The sequence below is a fragment of the Rhinatrema bivittatum genome, chromosome 9 (assembly GCF_901001135.1).
Source record: "Rhinatrema bivittatum chromosome 9, aRhiBiv1.1, whole genome shotgun sequence".
Lineage (NCBI taxonomy): Eukaryota > Metazoa > Chordata > Amphibia > Gymnophiona > Rhinatrematidae > Rhinatrema > Rhinatrema bivittatum.
This window is the reverse complement of record NC_042623.1, coordinates 33,388,714-33,407,956: the sequence shown is the minus strand read 5'-3', so window position 1 is coordinate 33,407,956 and position 19,243 is coordinate 33,388,714. Positions and strand designations below refer to the sequence as shown.

The following is a 19,243-nucleotide window of genomic DNA, read 5'->3' as shown; positions in this document are numbered from 1 at the left end:
AAGATCTTCCCCAATCACTGGAAGTATCTCCAATTTGTGGTGGGAAAACAGCACCTCCAGTATTGAGTGTTCCTGTTTGGGCTCGTGTCAGTCCCATGTGTCTTTACAAAATGCCTGGCTTTGGTGGCAGTGCACCTTTGCAGGCTGGGAGTGCATGTTTTCCCTTACCTAGACAACTGACTGGTAAAGAGCGCCTCTTGGAAGTGGGCCATCAGGCCCATACGCTCGACCATCTGGGTTTTGGTGGTGGTAGGGTTTGTCATCAACTATCCAAAGTCCACCTCAGCTGTCATCTCAATTGGACTTCATAGGAGCTCTCCTAGACCTGGCTCAGGCCAACATAATTCTGCTTCGAAAAAGGACTATCAATCTGATGGCCATGGCAGCAGAGATTCAACAGAGCCAGCAGTGTCTGCTTGGCACATGTTGAGGTTGTTGGGCCCCATGGCTGCGACAGTTCACTCGCTCCCTTGGCACGTTTGTACATGTGAAAGGCCTAATGGACCCTGAAGTCGCAGTGGCATAAGGCCCTGCAGAGCCGCCAGGACTGTATCAGAGTCACCTTGCCACTCCAGTACTTTTTGTCCTGGTGGTAGGGAATTCAAATCTGGATCAGTGTATCTCCTTTCAAAGTCATCCTGCCTAAATTATGTTAACCACATGCATCCATCCTGGTTGGGGAGCTCATGTAGAAAGGCTCAGCACTCAGAGTATCTGGTCTGCCCAGGAACATAGTTGCCAAATTAATTTCCTGGAGTTCCAGGCAAGCGAGTATGCATTGTGGGCTTTCAGAGATTGGCTGTCCAATAAAGTTGTCCTGATTCAAACTGAAAACCAAGTAGCAATGTAGTATGTCAAAAAGCAGGGAGGTACGGGACTGTACGTCCTTTGTCAGAAAGCAGTTCAGATGTGGTCATAGGCCCTGTCTCATGGGATGGTGCTAAGGGGCATGTACATGGCCGGAATGGAGAATGCATTAATGGACAGACTAAGTCGCACCTTCAGACCTCATGAATGGTCTCTAGACCCAAGGGGTTGCGAATTATATCTTCTGCTTTATGGGAAGCCCGGACGTGGATTGCTTCACAGTGCTTTGAAACAGGAAGATTCCTCATTTCTGCTTCCTGTACAGGACAAGTGACAAACCAGCCTCAAGGCTGCGACGTGGAGTTCTCTTCACATATTCACATCCCACTGTTGCTTGGATAGGTATGGCCGACGCGATAGTAGGTTTGGCCAATCTGTCCTTCAGAACTTGTTTGAGGTGTAGAACCCAACTCTGTTCCTGCTTAAGGCCCGTTGTTTGTATTCAGGCTGTTACCCCTTCTTGTTACCAACAAAGCACTTGTGCCCATTGGTACCTGTTTTGGGTGTTTTGTTGGTCCCCTTTTTATGTGGGGGGACACTGTAGCTAGGGATTCACCCATGTGTGAGGACTACCATCCTGCTTGTCCTAGGAGAAAGCAGAGTTGCTTACCTGTAATAGGTGTTCTAAGGATATTAGGAGGTTAATCCTCACAAAACCCTCCCACCACCCCGCAGAGTTGGGTTTCTACTATATGGGTTTCTTCTTGTTTTATTTTATCCTTAAATTTTGTATTTTAAGACTGAAGGGGACCCTGTGTGGAAGCATGGATTAATGCATCCTGGGCATGCTCAGTGAGGCCAAGTCAAAGTTCTAGAAACTTTAACAAGTTTTCCATGCCAAACTCCATTCGATGGTGTCACCTTTGTGGGAGGAATAACATCCTGCTGTCCTCAGAGAACACCTGTTACAGGTAAGCAACTTTGCTTTCTCCTCTTTTCCCCAGGATTATAGAGAGTTTTTCCTGCTCATTTTTTTTGTCAGAAGCCTTTGATTTTCTCTGTCAGCCTTGGGAAATGTGTAGCTCTGTATCCTTGAAGACTGCAATCCACAAACGACTCACAGGCAAATTTGATTGAGCAATTCTGCCAAGAAGAATGGGCAAAAACTGTACCATCCAGCTGTTTAAAGTCAGTAGAAGCTTATTCTAAGCAACGTATGGTGGCTGTTGTTGCAAAAGGGGCTTCCACAAAGTATTGCATCGGGGATCTAAAGACTTACATAGTCAAGAATTTGCATTTTTATTCTTAATTTTGGAACATTTCTATAATTGTTCTTTCATGATGAAAATGTATAGTGTGTTGTGTAGATTAGGGAAACAAACTCCCACTTTAATGCATTTTGATTTGTATTTTTGAGACAGAATGTAGGAAGTATGAGAGAGTGTTGTATGCTGCTGGTTACAACTGTTTCTCATAGCGCTGTCTGAGATGGTTTCATATTGGTACATGAATGTCTTTGAGGCTCTGCATTGCTATGTGAAGTTTTAATGGTGAAAAGGGTTGGACAACTTTCTTTTATGTGATAAGTATATAAATCATGTGCCCTGTGTTGAAGCCCAATTGGAGAACAAGATATCCGTCAGTACCCACGCACTCTGGCACGTTGCACACTTTGGCACAAATGCAAACTCTAGAATAATATATAAATTACTTTATTGCTGATTTTATAAATGTGTGTGTGTGTATATATATATATATATATATATATATATATATATATATATATATATATATATATATATATATATATATATATATATATATATATATATATATATATACACACAGTTGTGCTCATAAGTTAACATACCTCTGGCAGAATTTGTAAAATGTAGCATTTTTAAGAAAACTTGAGTGATCAGACAAAACATGTTTATTTTTAAGGTTTCAAATTAAACTATTATACATCTCTCTCTATTTATAAACTATTATGCATCACAAAATATATATGTATATATTGTCCATGTTTTGTTCCCCACACCATTTCCCCATGTGTCACTTGAGATCTAGTCAAGAGCAATAATTGATGGTTCCATCCTTTCGAGCTTGACTAGTGCCTATCTAAATACCCACAGTGTCCTCACATTTGTCACTCCTGAAGTGAAGTGTCCAGTGGTCCAAGACCCCAGCCTTCAGAGAGGCATCCAGGAGTCTCCTACTGGTCTCGTCTGCGTTGGGGCTGGTTATTTGGCTGAATGCCTGGGCTCTAATTTCAGACTCATTCTTTTATAGAACTCTAGCCTGTAAAATTCTTAATTCATTGGCTGGATCTGGTTATAATGATTTGTCCATCCTTGGGTGCAGGAGGTTAAGGTGTTCCCTGTATCATATGTTGTTTCCCCACATCACGTGGTAGAGGGGTTTTTGGACATGAGGCCTTTCCTGATCTGTGTTCCCTCAAAGATTTTTTCTCAGCCTTTGTTAGAACATAGCCTCTGAGATTTACACTTTCAGTTTCTCAATATTTTGTAATGCTGAAGCCACTGGCCTGTTCCCCATTATGTTGTTATCAGCTGCCAACTGCCAGTTGTCCACAAAGCATGTTTATTTTTCAATGGAAAGTTCAACTATAATTGAAACTAAGTCTTTATTATGTTGTAACTTTTTAATTTTCGTCTGCCTTTCAGACGCTTCATTTTTTTGAGCCTCTTATAAACATATCTGTGCGGTGCCCAGCACTTTGATAATTCAGAGCCTTGAAACTGCTTCGTTCTTCAGATGTTCCTTGGTATCTTAAGAGAGGGTGCTTGTGTGATTTAGTGCCTTAATGGTGCATCTAAGCTGAGAGAGTGCTTTGACATCATTCGGGTACTTTTTTATGCTTTGACAGATCCCCAGGCATGAGCCGTGTAAACCTTTTCTGTTTCTTGACGCACAGTGCATCTCTGTGTTTGAGCACTTCAGCTTCTCGGTGGCGCTTGAGTGCCTCAGGATAGCACTGATGAAGTGACACTTTAATGATGGTTCAGTGCCTTGAAGATGCTTGTTTCTATTAGTGTGTTCTTGGGCCTTAAGTGGAATGCCTGGAAAGTACTTGGGCGTTTTGCCATTACTCCTGTGTTTCCAGGCAGCCTCCATGCAGCAGTGCTTTGAGTCTGTCTCTCAAAGCAGCTCAGTTCCTTGAGTTATTCACCAGTACCCCGAGTGTATCTGTTTATTAATTCCTTGAATACTTTGATTCCTTGGCATCTATTGAATGTTTATGATAACTTGAGAGAGCCGTCCATCGCTCTTTAGTACTTCTACAGGGCTTCTATAGCTCAAGGCTGCTTAATACCTTAGATGTGCATCAAGAGTGCCTTGGTTACTCAAGCACTTAGCATCTTGTGACTATTTCTATGTCTGGAATGAATGTTGGCATAGCTATGCCCACTGTTCCTAATCTCTTGTGTGATTGTGCAGCCATGGGAGAAATTATACAATTAGCTTGTTGCCACATATTTGACAACCAGCCACAGAATCAACATGTGTGAAAGCTTTCACATCTCTTAATTAAGTCTTCGAAAAAATCTGCAGAATGCCTGCCTGCTCTGTCTCCTGCTCCAGCCCCTCCCCTCGCAAGCAGCCCGCAAGGAAACCTCTCCTTCTGTTGCTTCACCCACCTCTCTTCCTCCCATCCCGAAGTGAATAAGAGGGTGGTTGGGAATGGACAGAGAAAGCAGTCAGAATGTTTGATTCCTCAAAAATTTCTTAAATCCTTATCAAACCGAAGATGATTTTGATATAATTCCTTGATGTCCAGTGTAGAAGAATTTCATCTTTATACAAAGATTCTTGTATCCTCATACGTGACCAATTACCGTATTTTTCGCTCCATAAGACGCACCTGACCATAAGACGCACCTAGGATTCAGAGGGGGAAAATTTAAAAAAAAAAAAAATTGTGCTAAACTGGCTCTGCGTCTGGGCGTCTTATGGAGCAAATTAGGGGAGTGCATAGCTTTTTTTTTTTCTCCCCATTTTGTTTTCGGGTCTGGGGAGGGCCATTTCGGTCCACTCCCCAGATCAGAAAACGTTTCTTTCTCTGGGAACCCCTCCCCCCCCCCAAAAAAAACCCCCATCCCAACCCTTTAACAACCCCCACCCTCCTGACCCCCCCAAGACCTGCCGACTTAATTTACTGCAACCCCCCACCCTCCTGACCCCCCCAAGACCTGCCGACTTAATTTACTGCAACCCCCCACCCTCCTGACCCCCCCAAGACCTGCCAAACGTCCCTGGTGGTCCAGGAGCGGTCCGGGAACGATGATCTGGGCGTGGGCCGTCGGCTGCCAGTAATCAAAATGGCGCCGATGGTCCTTTGCCCTCACTATGTCACTGGGACCGACCGCTGCTATTGGTCGGACACAGTGACATAGTGAGGGCAAAGGGCCATCGGCGCCATTTTGTTTACTGGCAGCCGACGGCTGAAGCCCAGGAGATCGTTCCCGGACCGCTCCTGGACCCCCGCTGGACCACCAGGGACATTTGGCAGGTCTTGGGGGGGTCAGGAGGGTGGGGGGTTGCAGTAAATTAAGTCGGCAGGTCTTGGGGGAGTCGGGGGAGGGGGGGTGTTAAGATTTTTGTTTGTTTTTTTTTATATATTCACTCCATAAGACGCACATACATTTTCCCCCCACTTTGGGGGGAAAAAAAGTGCGTCTTATGGAGCGAAAAATACGGTATACATTATTTACAAAGACCTGGCTGTGTTTTTGGAAGCCTGCAACTGCTGGGTGTCTCACAGCTGTCGGAGGTCATTAATTTCAATTCACAGAAACCTTGATGGCATATGCTACTGCTGATAAGTTTCAAACTTGTGCTAATTCAATCCCTTTTTGTATCTGTTACCATGCATCCATCAGCGTTTCCTACGCTTCGTGATATTGGGCCATCACTACCAGTTCCAGGCCCTACTGTTTGGGCTAGCTACGGCTCCCCAAACATTCACCAAGATCATGGTAGTAGCGGCGACACTGAGGAAAGAAGGAAACCTCGTGCACCCATACCTGGACGATTGGCTGATCAGAGCGAAATCGCCAGAGGAAAGCCATCAAGCAACCACCAGAGTCAAGGAACTACTGCAGAGCCTCAGGTGGGTTGTCAACACACCCAAGAGCCACCTGCAGCATTCCCAATCCCTAGAGTACCTGGGAGTCCGGTTCACCACTAAACGGAACAAAGTCACCCTTCCCCCTACAAGGAGAAGAAGATTGGAACAACTACGAGCATTGTGGAACTCCACTCTTCCCATGGCATGGGACTGTCTCCAAATCCTCGGACTCATGGCATCAACCATAGAATTCGTCCCGTGGGCAAGGGCCTACGTGCGGCCCCTACAACATTCCCTACTGTCATGGTGGAACCCGATGTCTCAAAACTACTCCGCCCCTCCGGCTACTAGCGAAGGTTCGGAACCAGCTACAATGGTGGCTACAAGAAGACCATCTGAGCGAGGGAACAAGCCTATCCCCACCGGAATGGACCTTGCTCACCACGGATGCGAGCCTGCGAGGATGGGGAGCCCACTGCCAGGAGCTTAACGGCTCAAGGGCAATGGGACAAAGAAGAGTCTGCATGGAACATAAACTGACTGGAAGCCCGAGCAGTCAGACTAGCCTGCTTACGGTTCAGTCACGGACTCCGGGGCACATCAGAGTCATGTCGGACAACACCACAACAGTGGCCTACATCAACTGCCAGGGGGGAACCAGAAGCCAGCAGGTGTCTCTGGAAATAGAGCCCCTAATGACGTGGGCAGAGTCAAACCTACAAGGGATATCAGCCGCCCACATTGCGGGAAAAAGACAACATCACTGCGGACTACCTCAGCAGAGAGTCTGGATCCAGGGGAATGGATACTGCCTACAGCAGCCTTCCAACGGATAGTAAACCACTGGGGAACCCCAGCCATGGATCTTCTGGCAACCGGGTCCAACACCCGGGTTCCCAGGTTCTTCAGTCGAAGATGGGAACCACCATCCCAGGGAATTGACGCCCTCGTCCAGACCTGGCCATAGGAGAACCTACTGAACACCTTCCCTCCATGGCCACTACTGGCCGGAATCATCCGCAAGATAGAATACCACAGAGGGCTGGTACTTCTAGTGGCCCCGGACTGGCCAAGAAGACCGTGGTACCCAGACATGCGAAGGCTTCTGGCAGGAAACCCTTACCTCCACACAGGGATCTACTCCAGCAAGGACCGATCCTCCACGAAGACCCAACGAGATTCTCGCTTACGGTCTGGCCATTGAGAGGTCTTGCCTGAAAGAGTGGATACTCAGGACCAGTGATTGACACACTGCTCCGAGCACGCAAGTTCTCAACCTCCTTAACATATATATGAGTATGGAGAATATTCAAAGCCAGGTGTGAGGACCGCGACATCCTTCCACGGATAGTCAAAATCCCCATGATCCTGGAATTTCTGGAGGATGGCGTGAACAAAGGGTTGTCCCTCAACTCCATCAAGGTGCACCTGGCTGCCCTGGCCAGCTTCAGACCCAGGGTGGACAGCACCAGCCAAACGGCCCACCCAGATGTCTCCCGCTTCTTAAAAGGGGTCAAGCACATTCGGCCACCTCTAAAGTGGCCAATACCTCTATGAAATCTCAATCTAGTGTTAGACTTCCTAGCGGGAGCTTCGTTCAGACCAACTCGTGGTCTGTCCCTACGGCTCCTGACCTTGAAGACGGCGTTCCTCGTGGCAATCTGCTCAGCCTGTCGAATCTCCGAACTTCAAGTACTATCATGCCGGGAGCCGTTCCTCAGATTCACGCCGGGATCCATACAGCTGCGCACTGTACTCTCCTTCCTGCCAAAGGTGGTTTCTCAGTTCCATCTAAACCAAACCATCTCGCTGCCATCTCCAGACAAGCGTAAGGACTCAGACTCACGCCTCCTTCCCTACCTAAATGTCAGCAGACTCCTAGTCCGATACCGGGAAAGATCGGAACCTGTACGAAAGACGGACCATCTATTCGTTCTTCACAGTGGGAAGAAGCAAGGGGAAGCAGCCTTGCGGGCAACCATAGCCCGCTGGATCAAAGACGTAATCAAGGCGGCCTACGTAGAGGCAGGCAAGCCCCCACCTCTACAAGTCAAGGCCCATTCCACAAGGGCCCAGGCAGTATCCTGGGCAGAAACCAAGATGCTGTCACCCGCAGAGATCTGTTGGGCGGCAACGTGGTCCTCCATCCACACCTTCTTGAGATTCTATCGCCTGGATGTTCAGGCCAAGGAGGACACAGCATTCACAAGGGCAGTACTAAATGGGCCACGGGCAGCCTCCCACCCAGTTCGGGAGTAGCTTTTGTACATCCCATTGGTCCTGCGTCCATCTGCTACACGCTAGGAAATGTAGACATTACTTACCTGAATTTCATTTTCCTTAGTGTAGACAGATGGACTCAGCACCCTGCCCATGGCTGCCTCATAATCAAGAATCCTCGGGGAACCTCCCCCCGAGAGCAAAACAAGCCCGGGTAAGCCAACCCTTATCTCTAGTTCAGACACCCATATTACCAGGTGTTGGCGCTTCTCGGTTGAGTGCCCTGGCGGTATCCAGCTAGAAAGCACGTCAACCAATCCGAGTAATCAAGTTACTCAAGTTAATCGAAATTATCCAAACACACATATATCCATGATTGCTTTTTGAGGAGAAAACTGAAGAGCAGAGCCTCGTGCATGGGTATATGTAGTACTGACGTCAGATTGAAATCTGACTCAGTCTCCAACTGCTATCAGGAGCACATTATACCCATTGGTCCTGAGTCCATCTGTCTACACTAAGGAAAATGAAATTATCAGATAAGTAATTTCTACAATATACGCAGATTGCACACGAAAAACAGTAATCAAGTGGCCTCTCTGAAAACCTACATAGAAATGGGTGGGACTCTGGACTGATCCGTGGTACTACACGAACGAAATTATAAGGTAAGAACCAATTTTCCTTTCCCTGTACATACCCGGATCAGTCCTGAGCTACCTTACTTGGGGTGGGACCCAGAGAGTCCCGCTTGGAGAACACTCTCTCCAAAGGCCGCCGAGCTCAGAGCCTGGACATCCAACAGGTAATGACGAGCAAAGGTATGTAACGACTTCCAAGTTGCTGCTTTACAAATCTCCTGTGGTGACACTTGCTGACAGCCCACGATGTTGCTTGTGATCGAGTAGAATGAGCCCTCAAATCTACCGGAAGAGCCCAACGAGCAAGAAGATAGGCCGACCCAATGGCCTCCTTCAGCCACTGAGCAATCATGGCCCGAGATACCTTATGATGGAAATAGCCTCCAAAACATTTCCATGTATTTCTCATCGATAAAACATTGATTACAGCATCCGCAGAAGTTTGAAATGTTTGCCTGATAATCGCTTTTTCATTAAAGTGTCTACAAGATTCTGCCAAGGAGCCAAAGGGGGAATGAGAGAGCTGAGATTGGGTTGATAATCTACTTGATAGTGAAAAAGTTCTCTTGGTTATTAAGACATTGATAATTTGTAATAAATATATGCTTTTTTTTTAGTAGTAGTGATAGTATCTTGATAATTGGAAAGAGAAAATTGGTAAGTGGATGAGTTTAACGGGGTGGGATATTGAAGCCATCTCCTTTCAGACCTTATCACATCTCTTTTCTTCTGTTGTAATGCAGTATTAAACCAAGGGGCAATGTTAGACCTCTTACTAATGAAGATCTTCCTTGGTGCTAAATTGTGAAGGACAGTGTTCAGTGAGTTGTCTCATAAGGTCAACAACTCATCAGGTGAATCACTATTTGCTGATTCCAGCATTGGCATGAATTTGGAACAGTCATCTGGGTTTATAGAGCCTCGCTTCAGGGAAGTAGATTGTGACAGCAGAGGCAGAAAATTTTGAGAAACAGGTTAGTGAGAAAGATTAGGAGAATGTTGCTCCACGAAACTTCTGTAGTAGAAAGACCAATGCCTTGGAAAGTAAATTTATTCAATACAATAAAGCCCGCCCGACTCCGGCCGAGTTTCACCCTTTCGGCTGCATCATGGGCTCTTATAATTGTATACTTTACAAAATACACTTGGATAATGTTTAAAATCTCAACTTAAAATTTCACCAAGACCCGAAAGCAGTATGATTTTTGTCTACACAAAAGAAAGGCTCATGCTTCGTTTTCGGGTCTTGGTGAAATTTTAAGTTGAGATTTTCAGCATTATCCAAGTGTGTTTGAGAACACATTTTGTAAAGTATACAATTATAAGAGCCCATGATGCAGCCGAAAGGGTGAAACTCGGCCGGAGTCGGGCAGGCATTATTGTATTGAATACATTTACTTTCCAAGGCATAAGTCTTGCTTTTGTTTTTTTCACATCCGTTGCTACTCTAGACTGACTACCGCTTTGCTTTTGGGACTTCTCTAGTAGAGACATCTTTCTTCAGTTTGTAATGCAAGGCCAGCATGTTCGGTGTAATCTTTTTGTAGGTGTGATGACGACACCGAGATTTAGCAGTAATTTGACACACAGTGCTATCATGTTTACCGTACCTAAGCAGATAAGTAGAACCAAATCCTTCCATGCGGTTTGAGTCCATACAGAGGATGTTTTAGGTTCTGCAGGATCATGGATTGGTCACACATACAGAAAGGCTCTTTAGCTCCCTGTCATTCCTTTTGAGTACTTTGAAATGAGGAAAAAGTGGGTTAACTCCCAAGTGCTAGTCAAAAAATACTTTATTAGACTAAGAATATATCACCATATCTATATATAATATATATTTATTTGTTGACCTTTATTTCCATGCATTCAAGTGGTTTACTACGGCTACTAATAATTATATGAAACTTGCAACCCCTTCTAAAAAAAATTTTTTTCCAGTATAAAAATTCTTAAAATTTTAGAGAATATCAGGACCAGATCTTCTGGCATTGAAAAAAAAAAGTTGAAATTGGTTCAATATAAATATTTGCATAACATAGCGGTGATGGGACATTGCGGTCCAATTTGATTGATATAGTGTGAAGATCACTGCAAGTGGTGGAGTGAATTAGGTATCTTAAGTTAGCCAGCTAACTATAGCTGGCTAACTTTAGGGACAAGTCTTTGGCTTGACCAGACTTAGGCCTAGATTCATCAAAATGCAATAATTATCGCATGGATAATGCTTGTGATAAGGAAAAGGGGCATGGCTATGATAATTCAAGGGGAGAGAGAGAGAGACTCTTTATAAGGCTTTCATAGTATTCAACTATTTATAGCACTATAGGAGGGCCAGCTTGTAACTTGAGGTGAAGTTTTGGTGGTGGTCTAGGATTTTGGGGCCAGTTTTACATGCAGAGTGAGATGTACGAATAGCACAGTAGACCTCTGAAGATTTGACGTGATTTGGAATGAGGAAAGTCAGACTAAGATGAGATTATTTCAATGTTCTCTCGGCCTAGCTTGATCGTACCCTGGTAGAGAGTCCATGAAGCTAGGGTGAGAGAACATTGTAGAAATATCATGTGTGTGTGACTTTCTTCACTCCAAATCACGTCAAATCTTCACCTAGGTCTACTGTGCTGTTGTACGTCTCACTCTGCATGTAAAACTGGCCCCAAAACCCTAGACCGCCACCAAAACCTCAGCTCGAGTTACTAGCTGGCCCTCCTATAGCAGTATAAATAGTTGACTATTATGTGTGCCACCACAGAGGCTTGTTCTCTCTCTCCCCTCTCTCCCTATGCCCAAAACAGTGGTTCGGGCATATTGCACAACTTAACGCCAGGAAAAAGGTGTGGTTATTTCTGCTGTTAAATGTACGATAATGCCCCTCATTTTCATTGATCCTGCCCCTTTGAATAAATTTGTGTCCACATGCAACAACTATCACATCATGCGGCGTGGATACAAATTTATTCAAAGGGGCAGGATCAATGAAAATGAGGGGCAATGCCCGCGATAACGCCTTAAAGCATTTTGATGAATGACCCTGAATGTCGGAATTAGCCAGCTAATACAACTCCTCACAGTTATGCTTCCGGATCGCCCCTAACTTAGCCGGATAAATTCTAGCCAGCTGTCTTATTGGCTGGCTAGAATTTAGGCAGATAAGTGCCCAAATATTCGTTTAGCCGGCTAACTTCAGAGTTAGCCAGCTGATTGCTTTCGTATATGGACTTCCCTGTTGCAAAATTACGGTATGCTTCTCTTCTCAGGACTGCACTGCTATGGATGAGCATGGAATTGCAGCTGCACTTTTGCCGCTGGTGACAGCCTTCTGCCGGGTAGGTGTGATTTGTTGGGTGAACTGCCGAGAAAGATGTCAAACATCGAAGTGTGATACTGGATGGGGTTTGAAGGCTGGGCATAGCAGTAAGTGGGGATTGTTGCATTAGTGAAGGTTTAACAACTGGGTATGTCCATGAATAGAGATAATTATATGGGATCCTGCAGTAGTGAAGGTTTTTGAATGCTGGGTTTGAAGAAATGGATTTGTACCTAGGTTTTGATTTTAAAAAGTGGGTACGTTTGAAGGTAGGGAGGAAATTTTAAAACATGCACAGCCTTGCCTATATATGCAGCTGTATGGATGCACATGAACGCACTTTAGATCATGCATGCAAATGCACACACACTATATAAAACACAATCTACTCAAGAATAGGTTTGCATCTCAAAAGTATGTGGCATGTATTTTAAACATAGCCAGATAAGATTCGACTTATCCGGCTAAGTGGTGACACAAGTCTGCTAAGTAGCTTTGTGGTGACTTATCCAGCTAAGTAAGATAACTGGATAAGTAAAGAAAAGTGCTACTTAGCTGGATAAGTAAGATAGAAAACTAACATTTGAAGACTTATCTGGCTATCTTACTTAACCAGTTCAGTAGTATTTTTTTTAAGACTTATCTGGCTACATGGTAGCTTTGCTGCCACTTAGCCAGATAAGTCAAAATGTATCCAGATAAGTGGGGGGATATCTGCTATGCGCACGCATTTGGGCTCCTAATTTTAATCATTTACACGTGAAAATGTAATGCACATGCTTTTCTTAGTACTTATCGGCTTTTTACGTGTATAAATTCTCAAATTTTATAATATGCGTGCACAAAGGAAATTCCCAGTTTTACCCATTAGTCCACCAGTTTGCCCAGTCTATCTCTAGGTTATCAAGACAACCGCCCCCCCCCCCCCCCCCTGGTTCTTCAGCCTGCAGTCTCCCCAATTTACCCAGGTTCCCGATTCCTCACGCTGTCTGTATTTGGCGCACTACTACTTGCACTTGAATGTTTGAGGTTTATAAAAAGGCACTTATGTTAATATATGCTATTTGTGCACGCATGTGCTCATTTTTATGCACGCAGCTCTTTTAAATTCACCTTTAGGTGTTCAGAGCTGAAATTTCATGGGTTTTTTTTTTGTTTTACTATTTGACATTTTACTTTCTTTGCCATTAACTGCCTTTAACCAGTCTTTACTGTTTTTCACTTGACTTCTGTAGAAACTGAGTCCTGGATCACTCAGTTTGCTTATAGCTGTGTTCAGGAACATGTAGTCTGGACCAATACCCAGTTTTGGGAAGCCATGTTCTACTGTGATGTCCAGAACCACATACGGGCCCTCTACCTGGAAAACAGTGAAGATAGCCAGGTAACAGACCCTGCTTGAAATCTAACATAGACAACAAACAAGATGTGCTAGACTTTGTCCTAAGCCTCTATATATCCTTTCTTCCTAGAATCCATGCCACCTTCTGATCTCAAAAACCTTTAATATTCAAGCAGCGGGCACTGCTAGTCTCTCTCTCACTGCCCTATTCCATTTCTGCAGAAGGAAAGCAGTGTGCGACTGCTCTGAATTCTCAGAAATATAGGCCGTTTATGTATTCCAACCCTTTCCCCTTGGTGAACAGTGATGGATCAGGAAACGTTTCTACTATTAAACCAAGCCACGAATTGTAGACTTAGAATAAGTCAGTATTGTAGGCCAGTCTTGGGGATCAGTGGCACTGCTACGCATTGTCATAAGGGAAGTCCCCAGTTTGATCCCTGCTGACTCGCTCCCTGGGTCAGTCGGGGATGGGGATTCTGGGGAGGGCACACAGTCTCTTGGGGGGAGGGCGTCCCAGTCATTGCTTGAGAGTGACACCTAGTGGACCAGATTGAGGGCCAATGATTGCAGGCTTCTGAGGAACCCTTATGCATGGCCCCAGGTTTGACTGTTGTTGCAATGAATAAACTAGATATGCTGGGATGCAATAATAAATAGGAGAAAATAGACTTTGAGCTTTAGATCGGACTTTGCTGGAGGCTCAAAGGAGCAGGAGGAAAAAGGTTTTCCTGGTGTTTAGATTAGTTTTGACACAACATGCTCATTTCTGGACCAGGGCTCTGGGTATTGTTGGTGCTGGGACAGTGATTTGCTCTGAGTACATTTTCTATCCTCTTGTTATCAGGAAATCATGGATGAGATGCAGGAAGATAAATCGGGCTCTAGAAATTGCTTCAGAGCAGCGCAGGTTGTGGCCAACCTTTACCAAGGAGAAACAGCAGGAACTGATACAGAAAGAGGAGAGCACGGTGTTCAGCCAAGCTATTCACTATGCCAACAGGATGAGTTACCTTCTCTTACCTCTCGATACCAGCAAGAATCGCCTGCTTAGGAGCTCTGGTCTGGGGGATGTGGAAAGTGTCAGCAACAGCTTTGTAACCAACAGGTACAGCATCTCCCTCTGGCAGCATCACCGGGCACAGGAAGTGGATTATTATAATTTTTTTTTCTCATTTGGGAGCAAGTTTCAAAGGAATCCTCTGAGGTTTAACAGGTGTTTATCCATAAAGAAGATCTTGTTACAAATTGCCCTGGCTCCTCTCGAGAGAAAAATATGCTTGCTGCCAACAATATGCTTGATTTTCCTTGCAAGGGCAAAGATGTGGCATTAAGGGCGGAGCCAGGGTGGCCCTGAAATAGCAAGCATGGGGTTTTGTTTTGAAATCCTGGAGCCTTCTCATCATGGTTAACTCCTATGCTTTGTACTTGCAAAGTAAACTGGTTACGGCTGCTGCAGATTTGCAAAGGGAAATGCGTGGAGCTTCCTTTTCAAAGGTTGTGACTGCCCGAGTGGAGAATGGAAGAGCAGATTGGGAGGGTGAGCTGCTTGTGGAATTATAGGTCTTTGTCAAGTAAATTACATAGGGCGGAGATATTCAAAGATAGCAGATTGAAGATGCAGTGACATGCCAAGAAGGGCACAAAGGTCCTTCCGTTTCGGATGTTTAGATTTAGAGAGACCTAATGGGTAAGCATCACCTGCAGTAGAGATTAAGGTTAGACTGCTAGAGACAGGAATGCTTAATGCAAAGTGCAGCCAAGCAGAAGGCTCCCTACACCTGGGAAAGGATTACAGGGCACCTGTCCTCACACCCCTTTTCTCCGTCCTTCTAGTGTTACAGGCAGTATGGCAGAGAGCTACGACACAGAGAGCGGCTTTGAGGACGCAGAGAGCTCAGATGTGGCAAATTCAGTGGTGCGTTTCATTAACCGGTTTGTGGATAAAGTGTGTACAGAGAGTGGAGTCACTAATGAGCACTTGAAGATGCTGCATACCATGATTCCAGGTACTTCCATCTCTAATACTATGGTGCAAATTGTCACCGGCCTGCATACAGCTACAAAGGATCCCTAGGGTGTAATGAAGTACTGGGTTAACATGCACAGAGAGGCAGTTACAACCCTATACAGGTGGTGCAGGGGTAACTGGCATACAGCAGCAGTTACAACCGTGAAAAAAAGGTATTGCTGGGCACACTGGATGATCTGTATCTTTTCTGGTGTCATTTACAACTACTACTACTTCTACTTAACATTTCTATAGCGCTAGACTACATACGCAGTATTATACAAACATACAAAAAGACAGTCCCTGCTCAATAGAGCTTACAATCTAATAAGACAAACATAAGGGACCCATTATCCGAACAACTGCGGCACCCTCTGGTTAAAATTAAAATCCATTCTGAACTTATTTATGTGCCTATTTGTAAACCGTTGTGATGGTATAATCACTAAACGACGGTATATAAAAGTTTTTAAATAAATAAATATAAGAGACTTGGGGTTTTTTCATAAAGCAAGACTGTGATTTAAAAGAAAAGAAAAAGTTAATTCCCTGTACATACCCAGGTCAGTCCAACTCCTGGGTTTTGCCTCCCTCCCAGGAGATGGAGACAGAGTTTTTCTGACACTGTCACTTAACCTGGTGCAACCACCAGCAGTCCCTCAGTATTATTCTGTCTCCAGCAGATGGAAGGTGGTGCAAAGTCTGCAGTCTGAGAAGATCAAAAAGAAAAGTTAGAGATTTAAAGGTAGTTTTAAGGTTAGGATGACTACTTAGCCCTTCCTGAAGGTCGGTAGGTCCTGATGGGGACCATCCTTTCAGGTAGAGGAGCGGATGAGCAGGAGGGGTTGGGAACCCCTGGGTCTGTCCGGATCCTTGACCTGCTGAGGGGGGAGATAACTGTTGGGCCCAGTTCCCTCTCCTTCCTCTTACAGGTGGACAGCTGGAGCCTGCAGCTGCTAAAGGGAAGTTTTTGTATAAAGTTAAAAAAAACAAAAAAAAACCCCCAAAAACTGGAATAGACCTCTCAGTTTTTATAGTTTTGTTGTGCTGGATGGGTGTTTCGGCCCGGTTTCGTGGCGTAGCACTTCGGGGTCATTGGGCGCGCTTGAGGCTGGTTCTTGCGGTGTTGGTTGCAGGTGAGCTGGTGCGGTGGTTAAAAAAAAAAAAAAAAAAAGTAAATACACAGCCATGCCACGCGGCGGGCAGTGCGTGGTGTGTGGAGAGACTCAAGCAACTTACAAAAAACTGCCATGTATCTATCCTATATCAAGTAACTATTAACTCACATGAAACTTATACTGAATGTCCAAAACAGAAATTATACTGTTAGATAGAAATATAACCATTGATCCATTACCACCACTGACATCAGAAGACCAACAATCAGTAATTCATCCCACACCTCATGCCCGTGACCTCAGAGTTATGATAGACAGTGAACTGAATTTTAAGGCACATATTGCAGCAAAAGATTAGAGAAGGATATTATAATTATTAACCTTAAGGAGCCTGAAACCTTTCTGAACCCCTCTGATTTCAGATCTGTGTTATAATTTCTCATCTCACCAACATCGATTACTGCAACTCACTTTTTTCTAGGACTACCAATGTGCACAATTCGTCCCTTACAAATTCTCCAAATTCAAAGCAGCCAGAATCTTAACAGACTCAAAAAACATGATCACTTCACTCTGATCCTGATATCACTCATTGGCTTCCCATAAAATTTAGAATAGAATATAAGATCTTAACAATTCTTCATAACTCATTTATGGAGAACAGACTGGGCTTAATACTGCTATCAATTACACATTCCACAACGAAACTTATATAATCGGCCAACAAAGGTCTGTTATCTATCCCCTCAGTAAGATCTGCTCGGCTAACTCAAGTAAGAGATAGGGCAATCTCTCTCGCAAGTCCGAAAATATGGAACTCTCTACCTGTTTGAAACCTGCATGCAACCAAACCTAAAATCTTTTAAGAAGGAGGTCAAAACATGGCTATTAGGAAGGTTTATAATAGCAAATGAATACCTACATTTCCCTGTACGTACTGGATCAGTCCAGACAGGTGGGTTATGTCCCCAGTCCAGCAGATGGAGTCAGCACAAGCTTCGAGGGGGCGTTCCCATATATACCACTACCACCCCCTCTGCTGGAGTTCAGTATCTTCTGACTCCAGCAGATGCGAGTAGGGGAATCGGAGCTTCCCCAATTTGGCCAGGGGATTCAGTTCTTCGCTTTGTATTTTCTCTGCTTTCTGTCTGTTTTGTCTGTATTTTGGATCAAGTTTATCTATAAAAAAAAAAAAAAAAAAAAAAAAAAGCTGTCAATTTTGGGGAGGCGTGGCTTTTCACCTTCCTCCTTCTGTCCTGGCTCCCAGCCTGCTTGTCTCGGCCGGGGGGTAAGTTTTGATTTTGTTTTTGCCCGTGTAAACATTTTCCTTTTCAGCTTTCTGGTGCGCGGAACCGGTTTGGCCGGCCTCTCCGCGGTTCTTCTCACCCGTACAGTCTCCTGCGCCGCGTGGTCGGCTGCAGCTGACAGAAGAGGAACTCTTCACTCGGGCAGCGCGGCCGTGCAGGCCCCCCGCAACAAACCTCGCGCTCTGGAAGGCGGGCAGCGCAGGCCGACGGGCCCCCCCGCGTTTGTCCCCCCCTGCGATTGGCCCCCCCCCCCCCCCCCCGAGCTTTAATTTTTAATTTCTTGCTTTTTCGCCGGACCCGATGCCGCGGCCGTCGCTCTGTTCGGCCTGCGGCGAGCCGGGGTCCCGGATTTCGCGCGAGGGGATCTGCGCTAGGTGCCTCCCCGGGGGGGAAGGTACCTCGCAGCCCCGCAGTGAATTTTCCTTTCTTCAGGACTTGCCCGGGCGGCGCGGGCCGGCCACTCTGCCGGTTATGGCGGGAACGGCGGCCATTTTGAGTTCTTGCCGCGAGGAGGACACGCAGGCAGAACAAGGAGATGGGGACTGTGCAGACATTTTTCCACCGTTTTTGTTACCACAGCAGGGCTCGCAAGCCCAGGGGACGGCGGCACCCCCTCCCTCGGGGATCCCCCCGGGCAGGCCGGGGTTTTCCCCAGAGTTCATCTTGCTTATGCATTCGGCCTATCTCCAGAGCTTGGAAGCCCCCGCGGGACCTCCCCCAGCGAAGATGCCCAGGTTGGCGCCATCGCCATCGGCTCCCCCTGACCCGGGGGTGCCGGGGGTCCCCCCGGTCCCCCCCGGGTCCCTCTACCACCCACTCCAGGGGGGGCAGCGGCGGTTCCGGTGGGGCCCGGTACCGTGAGCCCCGATGTGGGACATGAAGAGGGAACGTCTGAGGGGGACGACCCGCGTACCCTGCGTCTCTTCCAGAGGGATGAGCTGGATGACCTCATCCCTCGGATCATCCAGGAATTGGATCTCGACCCGCCCCCGGACCCGCCCGCTCCAGTGACTCCCGCGGTAGTAACATCTTCTAAGAAGGGTGATCCGGTCCTGGCGGCCCTTAGACCGAGGGCCAAGGCTTTTCCTATTCATGAGTCGTTCATGCAGCTACTCACTCAGGGAATGGGATGCCCCGGAAGCTTCCCTGAAGGTCAGTCGGGCCATGGAAAAGCTGTATCCCCTGCCTGAGGACTTCCTGGAACTCATCAAGGTGCCCAAAGTGGACTCCGCCGTGTCGGCAGTCACGAAGAGGACGACCATTCCTGTGACGGGCGGATCGGCCTTGCGGGATACGCAGGATCGCAAGTTGGAAGTGTTTCTCAAGAGGGTTTTCGAGGTTTCCGCCCTGGGTATGCGGGCGGCAAATGTGCAGTTCGCTCGCTCAGGAGCTAGC

The 19,243-nt window shown here is 46.1% G+C and overlaps 1 protein-coding gene across 1 annotated transcript in view; it reads left to right on the top strand.

Moving 5' to 3' along the window:
- SBF1 (SET binding factor 1) overlaps positions 1-19,243 on the top strand; it is a 342,170-nt gene that overhangs the window by 146,364 nt on the left and 176,563 nt on the right. Inside the window, exon 17 of the mRNA XM_029615648.1 lies at positions 12,021-12,089. Within this exon, the coding sequence (XP_029471508.1) occupies positions 12,021-12,089 (69 nt within the window). The remainder of the gene's footprint in view (positions 1-12,020; positions 12,090-19,243) is intronic.